The sequence below is a fragment of the Mytilus californianus genome, unplaced genomic scaffold, assembly GCF_021869535.1.
Source record: "Mytilus californianus isolate M0D057914Y unplaced genomic scaffold, xbMytCali1.0.p SCAF_2, whole genome shotgun sequence".
Classification (NCBI taxonomy): domain Eukaryota; kingdom Metazoa; phylum Mollusca; class Bivalvia; order Mytilida; family Mytilidae; genus Mytilus; species Mytilus californianus.
The window spans coordinates 124,093,061-124,107,714 of NW_026262668.1; the positions used below are offsets into that span (position 1 = coordinate 124,093,061).

A 14,654-nucleotide genomic window follows, 5' to 3' on the forward strand; every position below is an offset into this window, starting at 1 on the left:
ACAATGGCTTTCCTGACAGAATCAGGAAATCTAGAGGTCGATGGCTATAAAGGCTGGAGATCAAAATCAGAAATGTGCAAATGTGTTTCAAGAACTTGGAAATATTGGAGGATTAAGGCTATTCTGACAGGACATGGAAGTATAGAAGACAATGCTAACGCGACGGAAAAGGGAAATCTGTGTGACAAAGGATGTACTGTCGAGACAATGACTTATGTAATCCGACAAAAGCTATTGTAACAGTTGGTAGCAATTGGGATGAAAAAAGTGTTACCGAATATGAAAATTTTGACAAAAAACTTTTCTTATAGCAAATGAAATAGTGGAGACAGTTTTTCCACGAAAAAAAACTAAATCAATTGGGTAAAGAATATCATCAAGGAAAATGAAATTCTGAAGATATAGGCTATGTCGACTGAAAATAGAAATCTGAAGACATAGGCTATGCCGACTGAAAATAGAAATCTGAAGACATAGGCTATGTCGACTGAAAATAGAAATCCGAAGACATAGGCTATGTCGACTGAAAATAGAAATCTGAAGACATAGGCTTTGTCGACTGAAAATAGAAATCTGAAGATATAGGCTATGCCGACTGGTAATAGAAATTCATGACATTAGAATTACTTGTGTAGGGTTAAATTAAGCATGTTTGTATATCATATCCGATTATCATACGTACTTAAGAGTTAATTTGAAACCACATCGATTTCTACAGATAAAAACGTTTATATTATAAAAACACAAATGTAACCTATTTATAATAAACCTTTGGCAAAACAAATTATAATTGCTTACTCCGGGATAGTCGTGATGTCTGAAAGCTAAAAATGAACTTTTTCAAGATAATCCTTCGGATGGTTTAAAATCGTAATGATAAAAACATTATGCAACTTTTTCTTTGCTGATTTCATTTATAAAAAGGCTGATTATATATTCAAGGTAAAGTTTTACTAGGCGAGTGTAGTATAAATGCATTAGATTAGAAACCTTTGTACACGAATAACGCTTTGAAATATACATTTCGTTAAAAAACTTAGCAATTTGTATTCTATAATCGTCAATGTTAATAACAGGTTTCCAGTGTTGCAGAAAAGAGGCGTACAAATATTTCCAATAAGGCAACATTTACTATAGTTTTATAGCGTTATAATTGCTACAGTTAAAAGTGACAGGATACATGAATTAGATAAACAAATAAATACAATCGTAAGTTTCGTTCCATTTGTGTTCATGTTGGAATTTGAATTTGTATATTTAACATCAAACGTTGATATATAAGTAAAATTTGAACAATTTCAAACTGTATTTGGTATCCTATATTTTACCACATACTTAAAAACCAAATTTATTTGTATGTAAACGAAACCACGACGCACAGTAAAATAGATAAGAAGTCATATAACATTATGTATGAAATGTGGTATCAAAATTTACAAATATTAAACATTTTTATGGACTTGAGGTTAAATTACTCTTACAACAGAAAATAAGGTAAAGGAGAAGCTGTATCATCACAACATTTTTGGTAATTATTGTGTTTTAAACATATACTTTTGTAGAGTGTACCCACTTCCACGAGGTGGTCATCGACATAAAATTATTTCTTCCAAAATTTAGCATATTGTTGTTATTCCTTTCTATTTTTAAATCGGCAGCACACTTTGACCCGAATGGTAAAATTGTTAAGTTGCAGTACAAAGACAATACTAGTGTACTGACTTGACGTAATAACGATATATAAGGATTTAGAACGATTCTCTGATTAATATTGTACTGACTTGACGTAATAACGATATATAAGGATTTAGAACGATTCTCTGATTAACATTGTACTGACTTGACGAAATAACGATATATAAGGATTTAGAACGATTCTCTGATTAATATTGTACTGACTTGACGTAATAACGATATATAAGGATTTAGAACGATTCTCTGATTATCATGGTACTGACTTGACGAAATAACGATATATAAGGATTTAGAACGATTCTCTGATTAATAGTGTACTGACTTGACGTAATAACGATATATAAGGATTTAGAACGATTCTCTGATTAACATTGTACTGACTTGACGAAATAACGATATATAAGGATTTAGAACGATTCTCTGATCAATACTGTACTGACTTGACGTAATAACGATATATAAGGATTTAGAACGATTCTCTGATTAATATTGTACTGACTTTACGAAATAACGATACATAAGGATTTAGAACGATTCTCTGATTAATATTGTACTGACTTGACGAAATAACGATATATAAGGATTTTCAAATCGATTCTCTGATTAATATTGTACTGACTTGACGTAATAACGATATATAAGGATTTAGAACGATTCTCTGATTAACATTGTACTGACTTGCGTAATAACGATATATAAGGATTTAGAACGATTCTCTGATTAATATTGTACTGACTTGACGTAATATTTAACGATATATAAGGATTAAGAACGATTCTCTGATCAATACTGTACTGACTTGACGTAATAACGATATGTAAGGATTTAGAACGATTCTCTGATTAATATTGTACTGACTTGACGTTATAACGATACATAAGGACTTAGAACGATTCCCTGATTAATATTGTACTGACTGGACGTAATAACGATATATAGGATTTAGAACGATTCTCTGATTAATATTGCTGTATCTACATGTCTATAATACATTTACATTGTCTGGTGATAAATGTTGATGAAAACTTTCCTTCTACGAAATGCTAGTATTGGAAGGGTACCAAACAATGTCTTATAAAACAATTGACATGTTTCTTAAGAAAAGGCTCACATGAAAACATCATGTATATACATTACTTTGATTTCAATCGTCATTTCTTTACATTATCTATGTATGCACACTCTAGTTTATACATGATGTGAGTGGAAGTCGTCATATTTCGGGAGATAGTCCCGATCTTGTATTGTTTGGGATTTTTGAAATTTTAATTTTCCGTTTGACACATTTACTTCATTACTATTTTTTTTTCGACCGGCACCGGCAGAGACTAAGTTTAATTTTTTTTTTTTTTTTTACATTAAAGCATATTTATGATTTCAAGTAATACGTTATTGATTGGATTCAAAACTTCCAATTTGTGCTCAGCTAAACTGACAACTTTAATGAAATACCAGAATAGTTTTGTGTTTGTCCCTCGTTTCCTTCTTATGTTTTAACCATGAATTCTCATTTAATTCTCCAATGCACCTGAATCAAATCAAAATTGCAGATTGTCTACGTGCTTGTTGCTTCAATGAAGCCCGCTCTGTCGAATTTGAATTCATTAAAAATTCTACTCTCGATTAATTTCTTTTCATAGCCTATCACATGTACCATTTACATATTTTAGTACCCTTTTTGGAGCATAACAAGACATGAAAGTTTGATTATAGTTCATTTTATTAATCTTACAGTTCAAAACAAATCATAAGCTTCACAATGTCTCAGCAGTAATATTTGTTTACAAAAATAATATGTATTACTAAGTGTTAATCCAGCAGACTTTCAATATACCAAATAACCCCAATAATCTTTATATTTCCGTCATAACAAACAGCTGCATTGAACGTTAACCATTTATATCCTATGAGAAGCTTGCATAGAAAAGCCCGTGAATATTTATTCAAAATGTCTCCTGCGTTCCCCACTTTTTTTATGTAATTATTTGTTGTGTGCAACAGTAAAAAAGATAATACAATGGCCTCAAGAAAACACCACTACATGCACCTTGGACTGTTTTTTTGTTTTTGCATTACGGTTTGCTGTTCTTGGTTTATGTACTTCTGTTAAGCCCTTCATTTAAATATTATTTAATATAATGTTAAATATTTTATTTGAAGCGGAAAATAATTGTGGGTGAATGACCAGAAGGGCGTGAGGGATCTCGACAGGGAAAAACTAAAAGAAAAAAGAAAAAGAACAGTAATAAATAGTTACGGAAAATTTCATTGCAGCTTTAAGAAAAACTTAGACGGAAACGCGAGGAAGCCTAGAAACAGATGAACGTTGATGGAAACGGGTATCTCGCCCCTATTCAAGTGCCACTTCATGTTTCCGTTATCATTTTAGAATTATCACGTGTGAAAAGGTTGACATTCTTGTAAAAGAGAGGCGAATGATACCGAAGGGACATTCAACTTCATAAGTCGAAAGCAAACTGACAATGCCAGGGCTAAAGAAAAAGACCAACAAACAAACAATAGTACACAAAACACAACATAGAAAACTAAAGACTGAGCAACACCAAAAACTGGGGGTGATCTCGGGTGCTCCGGAAGGGTAAGCAGATCCTGCTCTACATGTGGTACCCGTCGTGTTGCTCATGTTAGTACAAACCCGGTAAAAAGTCTAATTCGGTAGGTCACATTCGGGAAAAGGAGACGGGATTGTAGTTACGACATTAGGAACATATCCGCTATCATCTGTGAAACGGATATTCCGTAACGGTCAACCAACTCGTGATGGCGTCCGTAAAATTTACGGAGGGACGATTTCAAATTCACCACTTGGAACTCTTGGTTTAATAGCTTCCTTGAGAGCAGCAACACTCTATCAAGGAAATCATGATAGGAAATACAAGCCCTGGAGTATCGTATCAACTGGGAGATATATACTCCGTATGCAGGCGCTGCTGGAATGTTGCTACATAAAAATGGAAAGTTCATAATTAGGAAGCTGAAATCATCTCTTTTGTCATAAAGCTTTTTTTTTCAACCGACCCTCATTGTCAATTTCTAGATAAAAGTCAAGATATGAGGCAGACTTAAGTGTATCTGTTGTATTCTTTATCTCAAGTTCGATGGGATAGATGCGTTCAATATAGTCACCAAATTTGAATTATTTAGTGAGAGAACATCATCTATGTAGCGGAAAGTAAAGTTAAAGGATACTGCTAACTTCTTTTCTTTCTTCCTAAGAAATTCATGTATGAAGTCAGCCTCATATGAATAAAGGAACAAGTCGGCAAGAAGAGGGGCACAGTTGGTTCCCATGGTAATGCCAATTGTTTGTTGAAAAACACGTCCTCCAAACGTAACAAATATGTTGTCAATCAAGAAATCAAGCATCTTGATAATGTCAGTTTCAGAGAATTGATTGTTAGAATCAGAGTGATTTTTTGCAAAGTAGGATTTATCCCTCCCTAAGACAAGATACTTGTATCTACGTTGGCCATTCTTTTTTTATGAAACAAAGTAGGACCAACTCTTTCAATTTGTCTTTTAGTTTGGAATGGGGAATACTTGTGTAAAGTGTAGAACAGTCAAATTTGTTGATACTATTGCAAAATGAAAGAGTCTTAGATTGTATGTACTCTAAAAGATCTTTGGAATTTTTTAGTATCCACATCGGATTCACGCCACCTCTAGAATAGGTAGTTTCACAATAACTTTGAAGCCCGGCTTTGATTGCTGATAAATTGATGTTATAATTTAGAAAAAGGTTTCGTGGAGCACTTGGAAGACCCAGCAATATACCGTTGTTTGTAAGGACATTTATGTAGTTTATGTATCCAATATAGTGATGGAAGATCCAGTTCTTCATCTTTGGTTGAAATTCCAAAGGAACATAGAACAGACCTATGATTATCCAGGATTTCTTCTTTAGTAAGTGTCGTGGGGGTATATGTTGAGTTTCCAAGTGAATTGTCAATGCCTAATACATTTATCAAACAGTTTATGTAATGTGATTTACAAACAAAAACGATGTTGTTTGGGGCTTTATCTGCGGGGACAACAACATATTTGTCATGGAGGTAAGACAAGTGTTTAGCAATATTTGGGTCTTTAAAGATTGATGTAGTATTGGTATTAATAGACCCATTCAGTTTCTTAATTCTGATTTGTATTAACGACCTCATATGGGCTTTGCTCATTGTTGAAGGCCGTACGGTGACCTATAGCTTGTTAATTTCTGTGTCATTTGGTCTCTTGTGGAGAGTTGTCTCATTGGCAATCATACCACATCTTCTTTTTTATATTCACAGCCTTAATTCATTCGGAAAGAGTATCTACGACTTCTTTCTCGCGTTTCGCTCATTACCTGGCATAATCCTCGACTGAATCTATCAGTATTTTGAAGTTGTGTTTCCAATTGATGGATTTAAGCTCACAATATTTCGGGCCTTTGGATAACACATTTCGCAGAGAAGTGTTATTGACAATGTTAAGGTCACCAGTAATAAAGTGGCCAGCCGGATTATATATAAATGGAGAACTTGTAACGTGTATTGCAGTTCAGACCGGAAATGACTGTGGATTGCTACATCTCTCACAGCAAAACAGACACCTCACAGATCGTTTAAGCACAGACCGACTGGCGTGGTACCACACTGCAGCGTACAGGGGTTATCAAAGCAACGGTGACTGCGGAACTATACATGATCAGATATCTTTGTCCTTAGGTCTTAATGAATAGTTGTCTCATTGGCAATCATACCACATCTCTTTATTTTTATATATTTTATTGGATCCAACAGTTCCAAACATGCATTTTAGTGCAAAAAAGACGTATAAAATGGTTTACTTCATAAAGAATTTTACTAATTTTTTTATACAAATATGACACGGAGCAAAAAATGTGTGCGCACACTAACAGTGGGGAAATTAATTATGAAATCTACAAAAAAACTTGTAAGATAAGAGTGTTCCTGAGGTAAACGGTGCCGGATCGTTCGATATACATTAACTATGTAAACTGCAAATCGAAATTACCGTTTTAAGGTCTTACAGCTGTTTTCGTCATGCTTCTTTCTCAAATGAATTATTAAGTCTTTACTGATTTGAGTAACATGTGATTGTGACAAATAACCGAACGATTATTGTGATACATTAAGGTTTTATCAAGATCAATTTTTCTTTAAAGGAAAACTGATGTTTTTAGATTAAGCAACTGAAGTTTGAAAAATTAGCAATTTTTAGATCCACACTAAGTAAAATAAATATGTTTTATCCTGGATTTAGAAACATCTAGTACACCAAAAAAGAATTAGATTTTGATACGTTTAATTTTTGTTTGGTCTCATATATTTTGACATGTTACAAGTAGTGCTTGTCATGGTTCTGCAAATTGATTCGACAAGAAACTGTTTTTACCTAAAGGAAAAAATTTCTTGCTGTTTTAAAATAAAAATAAATTAGAAGGAATCGTTTTCGAAAAATGGGAAACCAATATTTGTAAAGCTTATACAAAATATTGTATCTAAAATTCCATTTAAATATTCCATTTTGAAAATACTAGTTTTAAATAAAATATAAGTTCTAATAGTTTCTTAAAGCGGCTCTCTTACCTCTCCGCTTTGAAGCATACGTATGCAAAGTTTCTTGTACGCTTCTAGATAATCTTCTTACTGGATTAACGATTCGAAATTTTATGTTTGCTGCTATACTTTGCCTACGTTGCCTTTCAACTGTGATATCAGAAACGCTAATTTTGCTTTCTCGTTTGCCACGCTCTCTCGGCATGTCATTAAATTCCTCGTTTTCTGAGATATCAAATTTAGCACTATGTCTAACCTTTCCTTTTAGTTTATCCTCACCACTTTCAGATATACTATCTGCAGGCCCACATGATGCCTGTTCTTCGTTCATTTTCCAAAAATATCACATTTTATACAAAGGCTGTGTAAAATACATACGTATTTGTACTGTTAAAATGAGTTCCAACTACTGATTCTGCAGGTATTAGTGTAAGTAAAGGTGATAATGATTTATTTCCTAATGATGCAATTTAATACGACAAATCCTCACACATAAATATATATTGTATAATGTGCAGGCCGATTGCCCACATAGATTATATGTATTGACAAGTACTGTAATACATATTGGACTTAAGATCTTTTAAATGTATCCGTCAAATCGATTTGTATGGAGTTGCGCAACGTTTTACCATGGTTTGATGCGGATAAGCGAATACTTAACGTTTTAACGATACTTAACGTTGCTTTAAATGCGGAAAAGATAATATTGTTTATAAAAATATGACTGAAATGATGACAGAAAAGTATTTTTCGTTACAAGACTGTGATCAATACGATCTAAATCAATTCTTTGATGCCTTTTCCCACTTCAATCCACATTAACGGTAAAGAAATCATAAGATATCAATAAAATTCATATGTTTTTGAAATAAAGACCAGATACGAAGGCAAAACATTGGATAAAAAGAACTGAACTTTTCTGCATATGATAATCCATTGATTAATTGAAATCTCGTAAATAATTTTGGAACCCATAATCCTGCTAATAGGGATACAAACTTTTACAACAGAAATCTCTATACAAATCAACGTACAGTCTTCAACAAAATACATCTACAAATAAACATAAAGACAGGTGTCTACAGTTCTTTCTAAACTTCTACTGCGATTCTAAAACAGCAGCAACAATAGACCTTATCGCTATTTGGGAATCTGCGACACTTGATCTGAGCATTTGCAACAATTGAACTGTTGACGTCATACAACAATCACTTTTTCTTTGTGACATCATACATTTTCTTAAGCGACGTCACATTTTTTGAGAACCTTTGTGATATCCAGTAATGTTGGACAAATAGCGGTAAGGTGTATATCCTAAGAAAAATGCCACCCCAGTGACTAAACTAATCTATTTAAACCCCGTTTCTTTGGGGGTTTTCCTATCCTGTCATCTTACTATTTTTCTTTTTTTTTACACGTAATATTATGATTTACTAGTATTTTTAAATACGTCTATAGCTAAATAGTTATAAACTCCAAAGAAAAATAATTTCGATTGCTCCTGGGCTTACAACAATGAACATGACAGTACCAACCATTGCATGACATCGGTGATACCGAAGGTACTATATTGAAGCGCATTTAAGACCTCCCAAAAATGTAATTTGATTTCGAGATCATGAATTTGAAAAATCGTGATCACGGATTAAAATCATTATTGTGAAATGTAAAATTCATTATCAACAATTTTAATTCCTAATCACGAATTTAATTCGTGATGGCGAATCTATGGAATTAGTTAGTACATATATTTATAATTCAGGATCACCGATTTATTTCGTTATCACAGATTTTTATAATTTGTTATAACAAATTGAATTCGTTATCACAAATTTGAGAATTCGTGATCAGATGACGGATTTAATCCGTGATCATAAATTACAAAAATATGTGATAGATATAAGAAGTGGTATGAGTGCCAATGAGACAACTCTTCATCCAAGTCACAATTTGTAAAAGTAAAAGTGATAACTAATTGGACAGATTCGTTATCACTGTGTTAACGAATTTGAGGTCTTGGTAATCACAGATTGTTGTAATTCGTGATCACGGATTAAATTCATTTTTACGAATTTAACAATTCGTGATCATGGAATAAAATTGTAATCACAAATTGCATATTTTTGTTATCATGAATTGTAATTCGTTAACAAGGAACAAATTGCATAATTTGTTATCATGAATTGTAATTCGTTAACACGGAACAAATTGTATAATTTTTTATCATGAATTGTAATTCGTTAATACGAATAAAATTCGTGATTTCGAATTCAAAATATAATTTTGGAGGTCCTATATGGGCTTCCGTTCTAATTCAATGGAAATTGTACTGTATGAAATAATGATTTACTGAAGTAAACATTTAAGAAAGCTGAGGATACATAAATACATCGGAGCTCAATTTTTCTGACAGAGTTGGAAACTTCATTTGAGAGTGATGTGTGGTAAACGTCGTTGAAATAACTGGTAAGGAATGCGACACTAAAGTAATGCGTCTGAAGCAAGACCTTTAAAATCAGCGTGTCTTTTTGTTTGTTTTTCAAAATTAAAAATTGAGATATTTGCGCTTTTTCAATATTGATTTTGGACTATTATGATATCGGCACTTTGAACATTGACAATTTACTTACCATTTTAATTTTGATGTGTTAATGATTTCTTATTTACTGATTTATAATGTAAACAAATATGACAGACAAACCTTTTAGAAGTCGAATATTTTGTTATTAGTCTATCAATCCAAACAAGTTAAGCTAATGGGCCAAAAGGTCTTGATCAGTTTGCTTGACAATGATATATAAGGTGATAAAAAAGGTCAGAACCAACTGACCGCTAACATTACAATCCTGCCACTCTTCAATGACAGAAGCAGTTCTCGGACATCTCATATTAGTAAGGGTGGTTTAGTTGATAACATTACAACTCTACGCCGCGATGCAGTGGAACCTTGCCTTCTACCTACAATCAAAGAAGTATTCCAAGAAAGTCATTAACCAGGAATGTTATTTAGTCCCATAATTGGTCTTTCTTTACAAAATGAAAACCATTCAAGTGCATTTAACACACAGTTGAATGTAATTGATATGCTTTGTGACCTCATTTAAAACTCGGACATATGAAGCCTGAAAGCCAATGATGAGTAAAAAAGTAGATCTATAACTAAAAGGAGTAAAAGGATCTGAACTTGTCTTTCAACATTGCCGGACGGTATTGGAACTTTCAATTTTCTCTGTATACTAGTACTTCAAAGCTTTAAGAGCTTGTATTTTCCACAAGACTGGAGCGTTTTATGGCCTATTTACTTTTTACGTAATATTTTGCACTAATGAATATGGCATTTAATCACAACTTTCAAGTATACGTGCATACATGAAAAATTTCACTTTACCTTTCGTGGAGCATCAGAAATTTCTTACAATAAAATTATTTTGTCGGCTGTTTTAATCTGATCTAAACAAAGTGAGGAATTTTGTTCTCATAAAACTACAATTACATAGTTATAGAGAACATACATAAATATAACTATAAGGTACAATTTTTACATGCATGTGTGAACAATACAATGCAATTAACTTGGAGGACTGACTTTCACATTTATAACTTTGATAAATTTACATAGTTTTTCTAATATTACAATATTTGATGAGTTAAACAGTTGATCAAATTTATAGATGTTAGGGTTTGACAAACAGTATTTCGGTAAAAATTTCTTTCTTTCCAACTTAAATGTTCCACAATTCATAATGTAATGGTACTCGTCACCAATGTCGCTTGAGTCACAGAGACGGCAGATTCTGTCTTCTCTCGGTAAACCCTGCCACCTTCCAGACTCAATCGGCAAGTGGTGACTTCCACATCTATATTTGCAAAATGTATGAATAAATTTGTAAGGCAAAGAAGAAAAATATTTTTCAAATTGAAAATTCTTTTTAAAAATACAATAACATAAAGTTTTAAGCGAGTCTGATACCATTATTAGATAGATATATCATAACGTTTTGATAAGTAACACTGTATGTTTCCTACCCATCGGCTTGGTAGGCTTGGGTTACTAAGGGAGCAATCAAGACCATTAGTCGACAGAAAGATTGACAACACCATCGCCATATAAATACCAACAGACGAACAACTAAATTACTACACTGAAAACTAAAGATTGAGGAACACAAAAAATACAGTAAACCGACACAGTATGTCTTTATACGTGGTTCAACATCACATTTATTTCAAATTTGATAATTTTTAACCAATAATATTTACCAACAAAAATTACGTATTGTGCATTATTGCTTACCATTGCCGTTTACATTATTCAAAACTGGTCTGTCAGGACGATTAGGCATGTGAATTTGCATATAAACACTACCTCTTCTACCGGTATACACTGAAAATAAAAAAATAAAAACAAGGGTATTTAAATCATACCAGTGACAATTGCAGTAAATCATTATAACTGATAAAATAGTACTGTGTAGAAGAAAAATTTAGAAAAAAAGTTGAAAATAAATCGATTATCAATGGCGACTAGAACTTATAAATGTACGATATATTAATTCGGTTTGAAGAAGAATTCATTTGGTAAATAAAGAATACTGGAATGTTATCTTTAACCTGAAACACACATGAATACTTTGTAAAAGACAATTCCAATTCGTTATTAAGGGTTAAATTATGTCGATTTGTGTTAATTCGTAATTACACATATCAAATTTGTTATAACGAAATAAATCTGAAATAAACCAGCTTTGAATTCGTAGCACTTAAGTCAGTGTCAGAATTTGTAATACAGAGTTTAACCCAATTGACAATAAAGGATCGCAGAGTTCTGAACTGATCACAAACTGTGTTATAAAAAATTCTTCTATTCATCATGGAATACTAGTATTCAATCAATTTTTAATTCTGCAAAAACAAATTGTACAGAACTCTTTATTGTGAAATCTTCACGGGAATTTATAATTACTGATTCTAAAATTCGTCATTCCAGTTTAAATTTATTATATTGAGTTAAATAAATATTAATTTGATAGCGAATTTAGAGATGTGTAATATCAAATTGATTACGCGTTATTATACAAATTAAACAGTTCATAATTAAGAGATTTATTCTATATTTTTCTCTAACTTAAATATACTATCTCACAATAGATTCTGAAATATCCAATTAATAGCTTACAAATATCTTTTCTTAATTCCGCTTTTCTATTTCTTTCATTGTAATAATAAAATGTCAAAATTAAAAATGTTTTCTCACCAAATTCAGGCAGGTTACGTTTACGAAGTGCAGTTGTTGACATATCTACCGGTTGTGCATTGCACCGATTAAAATTATTCAAAGCTTTGCAGTATATATATATCAGATCAAAATTAAGATTATGTCAATTCCCAACAGCTAAATAATTTCATAAATCAATGGGGGCAAAGCATCATTTCTTTTTAAATCACGTTATTCAGATTGTAAAACTGTAAATTTTTGATAAATTGATATAAAACAAAATATTGAATTTGCACTTCAATATCTTTTAATTTTGTGATTATCAATTCGACATCGCCTTTGAAGAATCTGACCTCGCTTGAAGGGAAAGGTACATGGCCAAGTTTTGGCAACTCATAAAACAAATTTACTCTTTGAAAATCTTACGCCTTGTATCAGCTGCAAGCCAGTATATCACTAGATATGTATACACACGTACCACTTACTGCGTTACTGACGCAACAACGCAGTATAGATAATAAAAGAAAATGTTTCCAGTAATGCAAGCATTTCTTAATATAGTTTAATATTGTGTATCATTTTTTGTCTGTACTTGTGTTTTTGTTATCGAGTATTCCGTTACCTGAGAGTAAAGTGCTTTTCCTGAACTGATCTTTATTGTATGTTATTTTCAATTTTTGGGTACCTTATTTTTGGAGATTAAAATATAGGAGGGTTAAAAAAAACTATTTAATACCGCCAAATATTGTGTTTGTCTTATCTCCTATCTTCTTTATGGTTTTTTATATCTATATTTGTTGTTGGTATGGATGGCAGCAGAGTATATAAAACATTATAATTTATATGTCTCTGATGGTCGATATTTGATAGGTTTTTGTTAAATGTATTTACAACTTTAGTAGACTCGGGGCAGTTTAGAGCTTGACACATTAAACAGACATCCGTTGAAGACTGTATGTTGCTCTCTGTGTGTTCGGATGACCGTTGAAGACTGTATGTTGCTCTCTGTGTGTTCGGATGATGTGGTCGCATTAACGTATACCCAAAATCTCCTTTGATTTAAATGTAATTCAACTACAACAAGTCAATTGATTCGACATAACTAAGCAATGTAATGTGTCCTGTATCCTCTCGATTTCCTGTCGCCAGGGGTAAACCATCTCTGACGTATACAACTTTAATCGGGTATGTCAGTCTTCCGAGGGTTTAGCAGGGACGAAAAAAAAGTAACAACATTTTGATTTAATGCTTCTCCTGTAAATACTCCTACAAAGATGGAATAGACATTTTCCGTATATATTTCCTGAACGGAATAACTTGTTTTTTAACAGTAAAGATCAAAATTATTGAATAGACAATAACATATAGACTATCTTATTCTTTTCAATTTTCGTATGATCCCAAGATCGTTCATGTATTAAAATCACCTTGAAACTTTCTTTAACAACACAGAGAAAACGCATGCGACACATTTTTGTCATAGCTGAAACTGGCAACTTAGAAACCATCAAACATTTTAATTTTACTAAACATGGGAAGCGATTATATTTTAAAGTATTTTATACTTACATGCATTATCGCTCCCTCCTCCATCCATTTTTCAGATCCTTTTTGTTTCTTCTTTTTTAAACTAAAACAAAAAAAAAATCTTTCAACTTACAAATCAGATTTGAATAAGTTTAATTAACAGTGCATGTATATCTTAAAATGTCCCCATAAGACACGAAAAACTTATATTTGTATGAACATTTTTGATAGGAGTTATTTTTATCTTTGGTAGCTGAAATAAGAGTTACGTAACGAATGTAAGCAATGCATATTTGTTGGAATTATGTGCCTTTAATTAGATCGTACTTGTATAGATATATAAAGGTTTCAGTATTGCTCCTTAAATCAAACTTAGAGGACAATAACGCTATGGTGAACTAGTTATATAATCGACCTAAGTATGTTGCTGTTGATCTTTCTTGGTAGTATACTTCATAAAAAGCTACTATAAATAACCAAACGCGTTGTGAAATGTATCAATTGTGTGCATATAAGTTTGATGCATTTGAGCGTTAAATTACAAATAAATATACAAATATGTCTATGACAACCACAAGTGCCACTCCTGGACAGTTTATTTAAACCAAGCACTAACTTTAGTATTCAAATCCATTTAA

At 32.2% G+C, this 14,654-nt stretch overlaps 1 protein-coding gene across 2 annotated transcripts in view; it reads right to left on the reverse strand.

Annotated features, from left to right (window-relative positions):
* LOC127730894 (electrogenic sodium bicarbonate cotransporter 1-like) overlaps window positions 1–14,176 on the reverse strand; it is a 36,306-nt gene extending 22,130 nt beyond the window's left edge. The window contains exons 1-2 of one of the 2 annotated variants that reach the window (XM_052239496.1): window positions 14,059–14,176; window positions 11,569–11,658 (exon numbers count right to left, since the gene is read on the reverse strand). In XM_052239496.1, the coding sequence (XP_052095456.1) occupies window positions 11,569–11,658; window positions 14,059–14,086 (118 nt within the window). In that variant the 5' untranslated portion in view covers window positions 14,087–14,176. Of the gene's footprint in view, window positions 1–7,301; window positions 7,711–11,568; window positions 11,659–14,058 lie in introns of those variants that run through there. The other variant, XM_052239495.1, reaches the window with a different exon arrangement.
* Window positions 14,177–14,654: the final 478 nt, after the last annotated feature.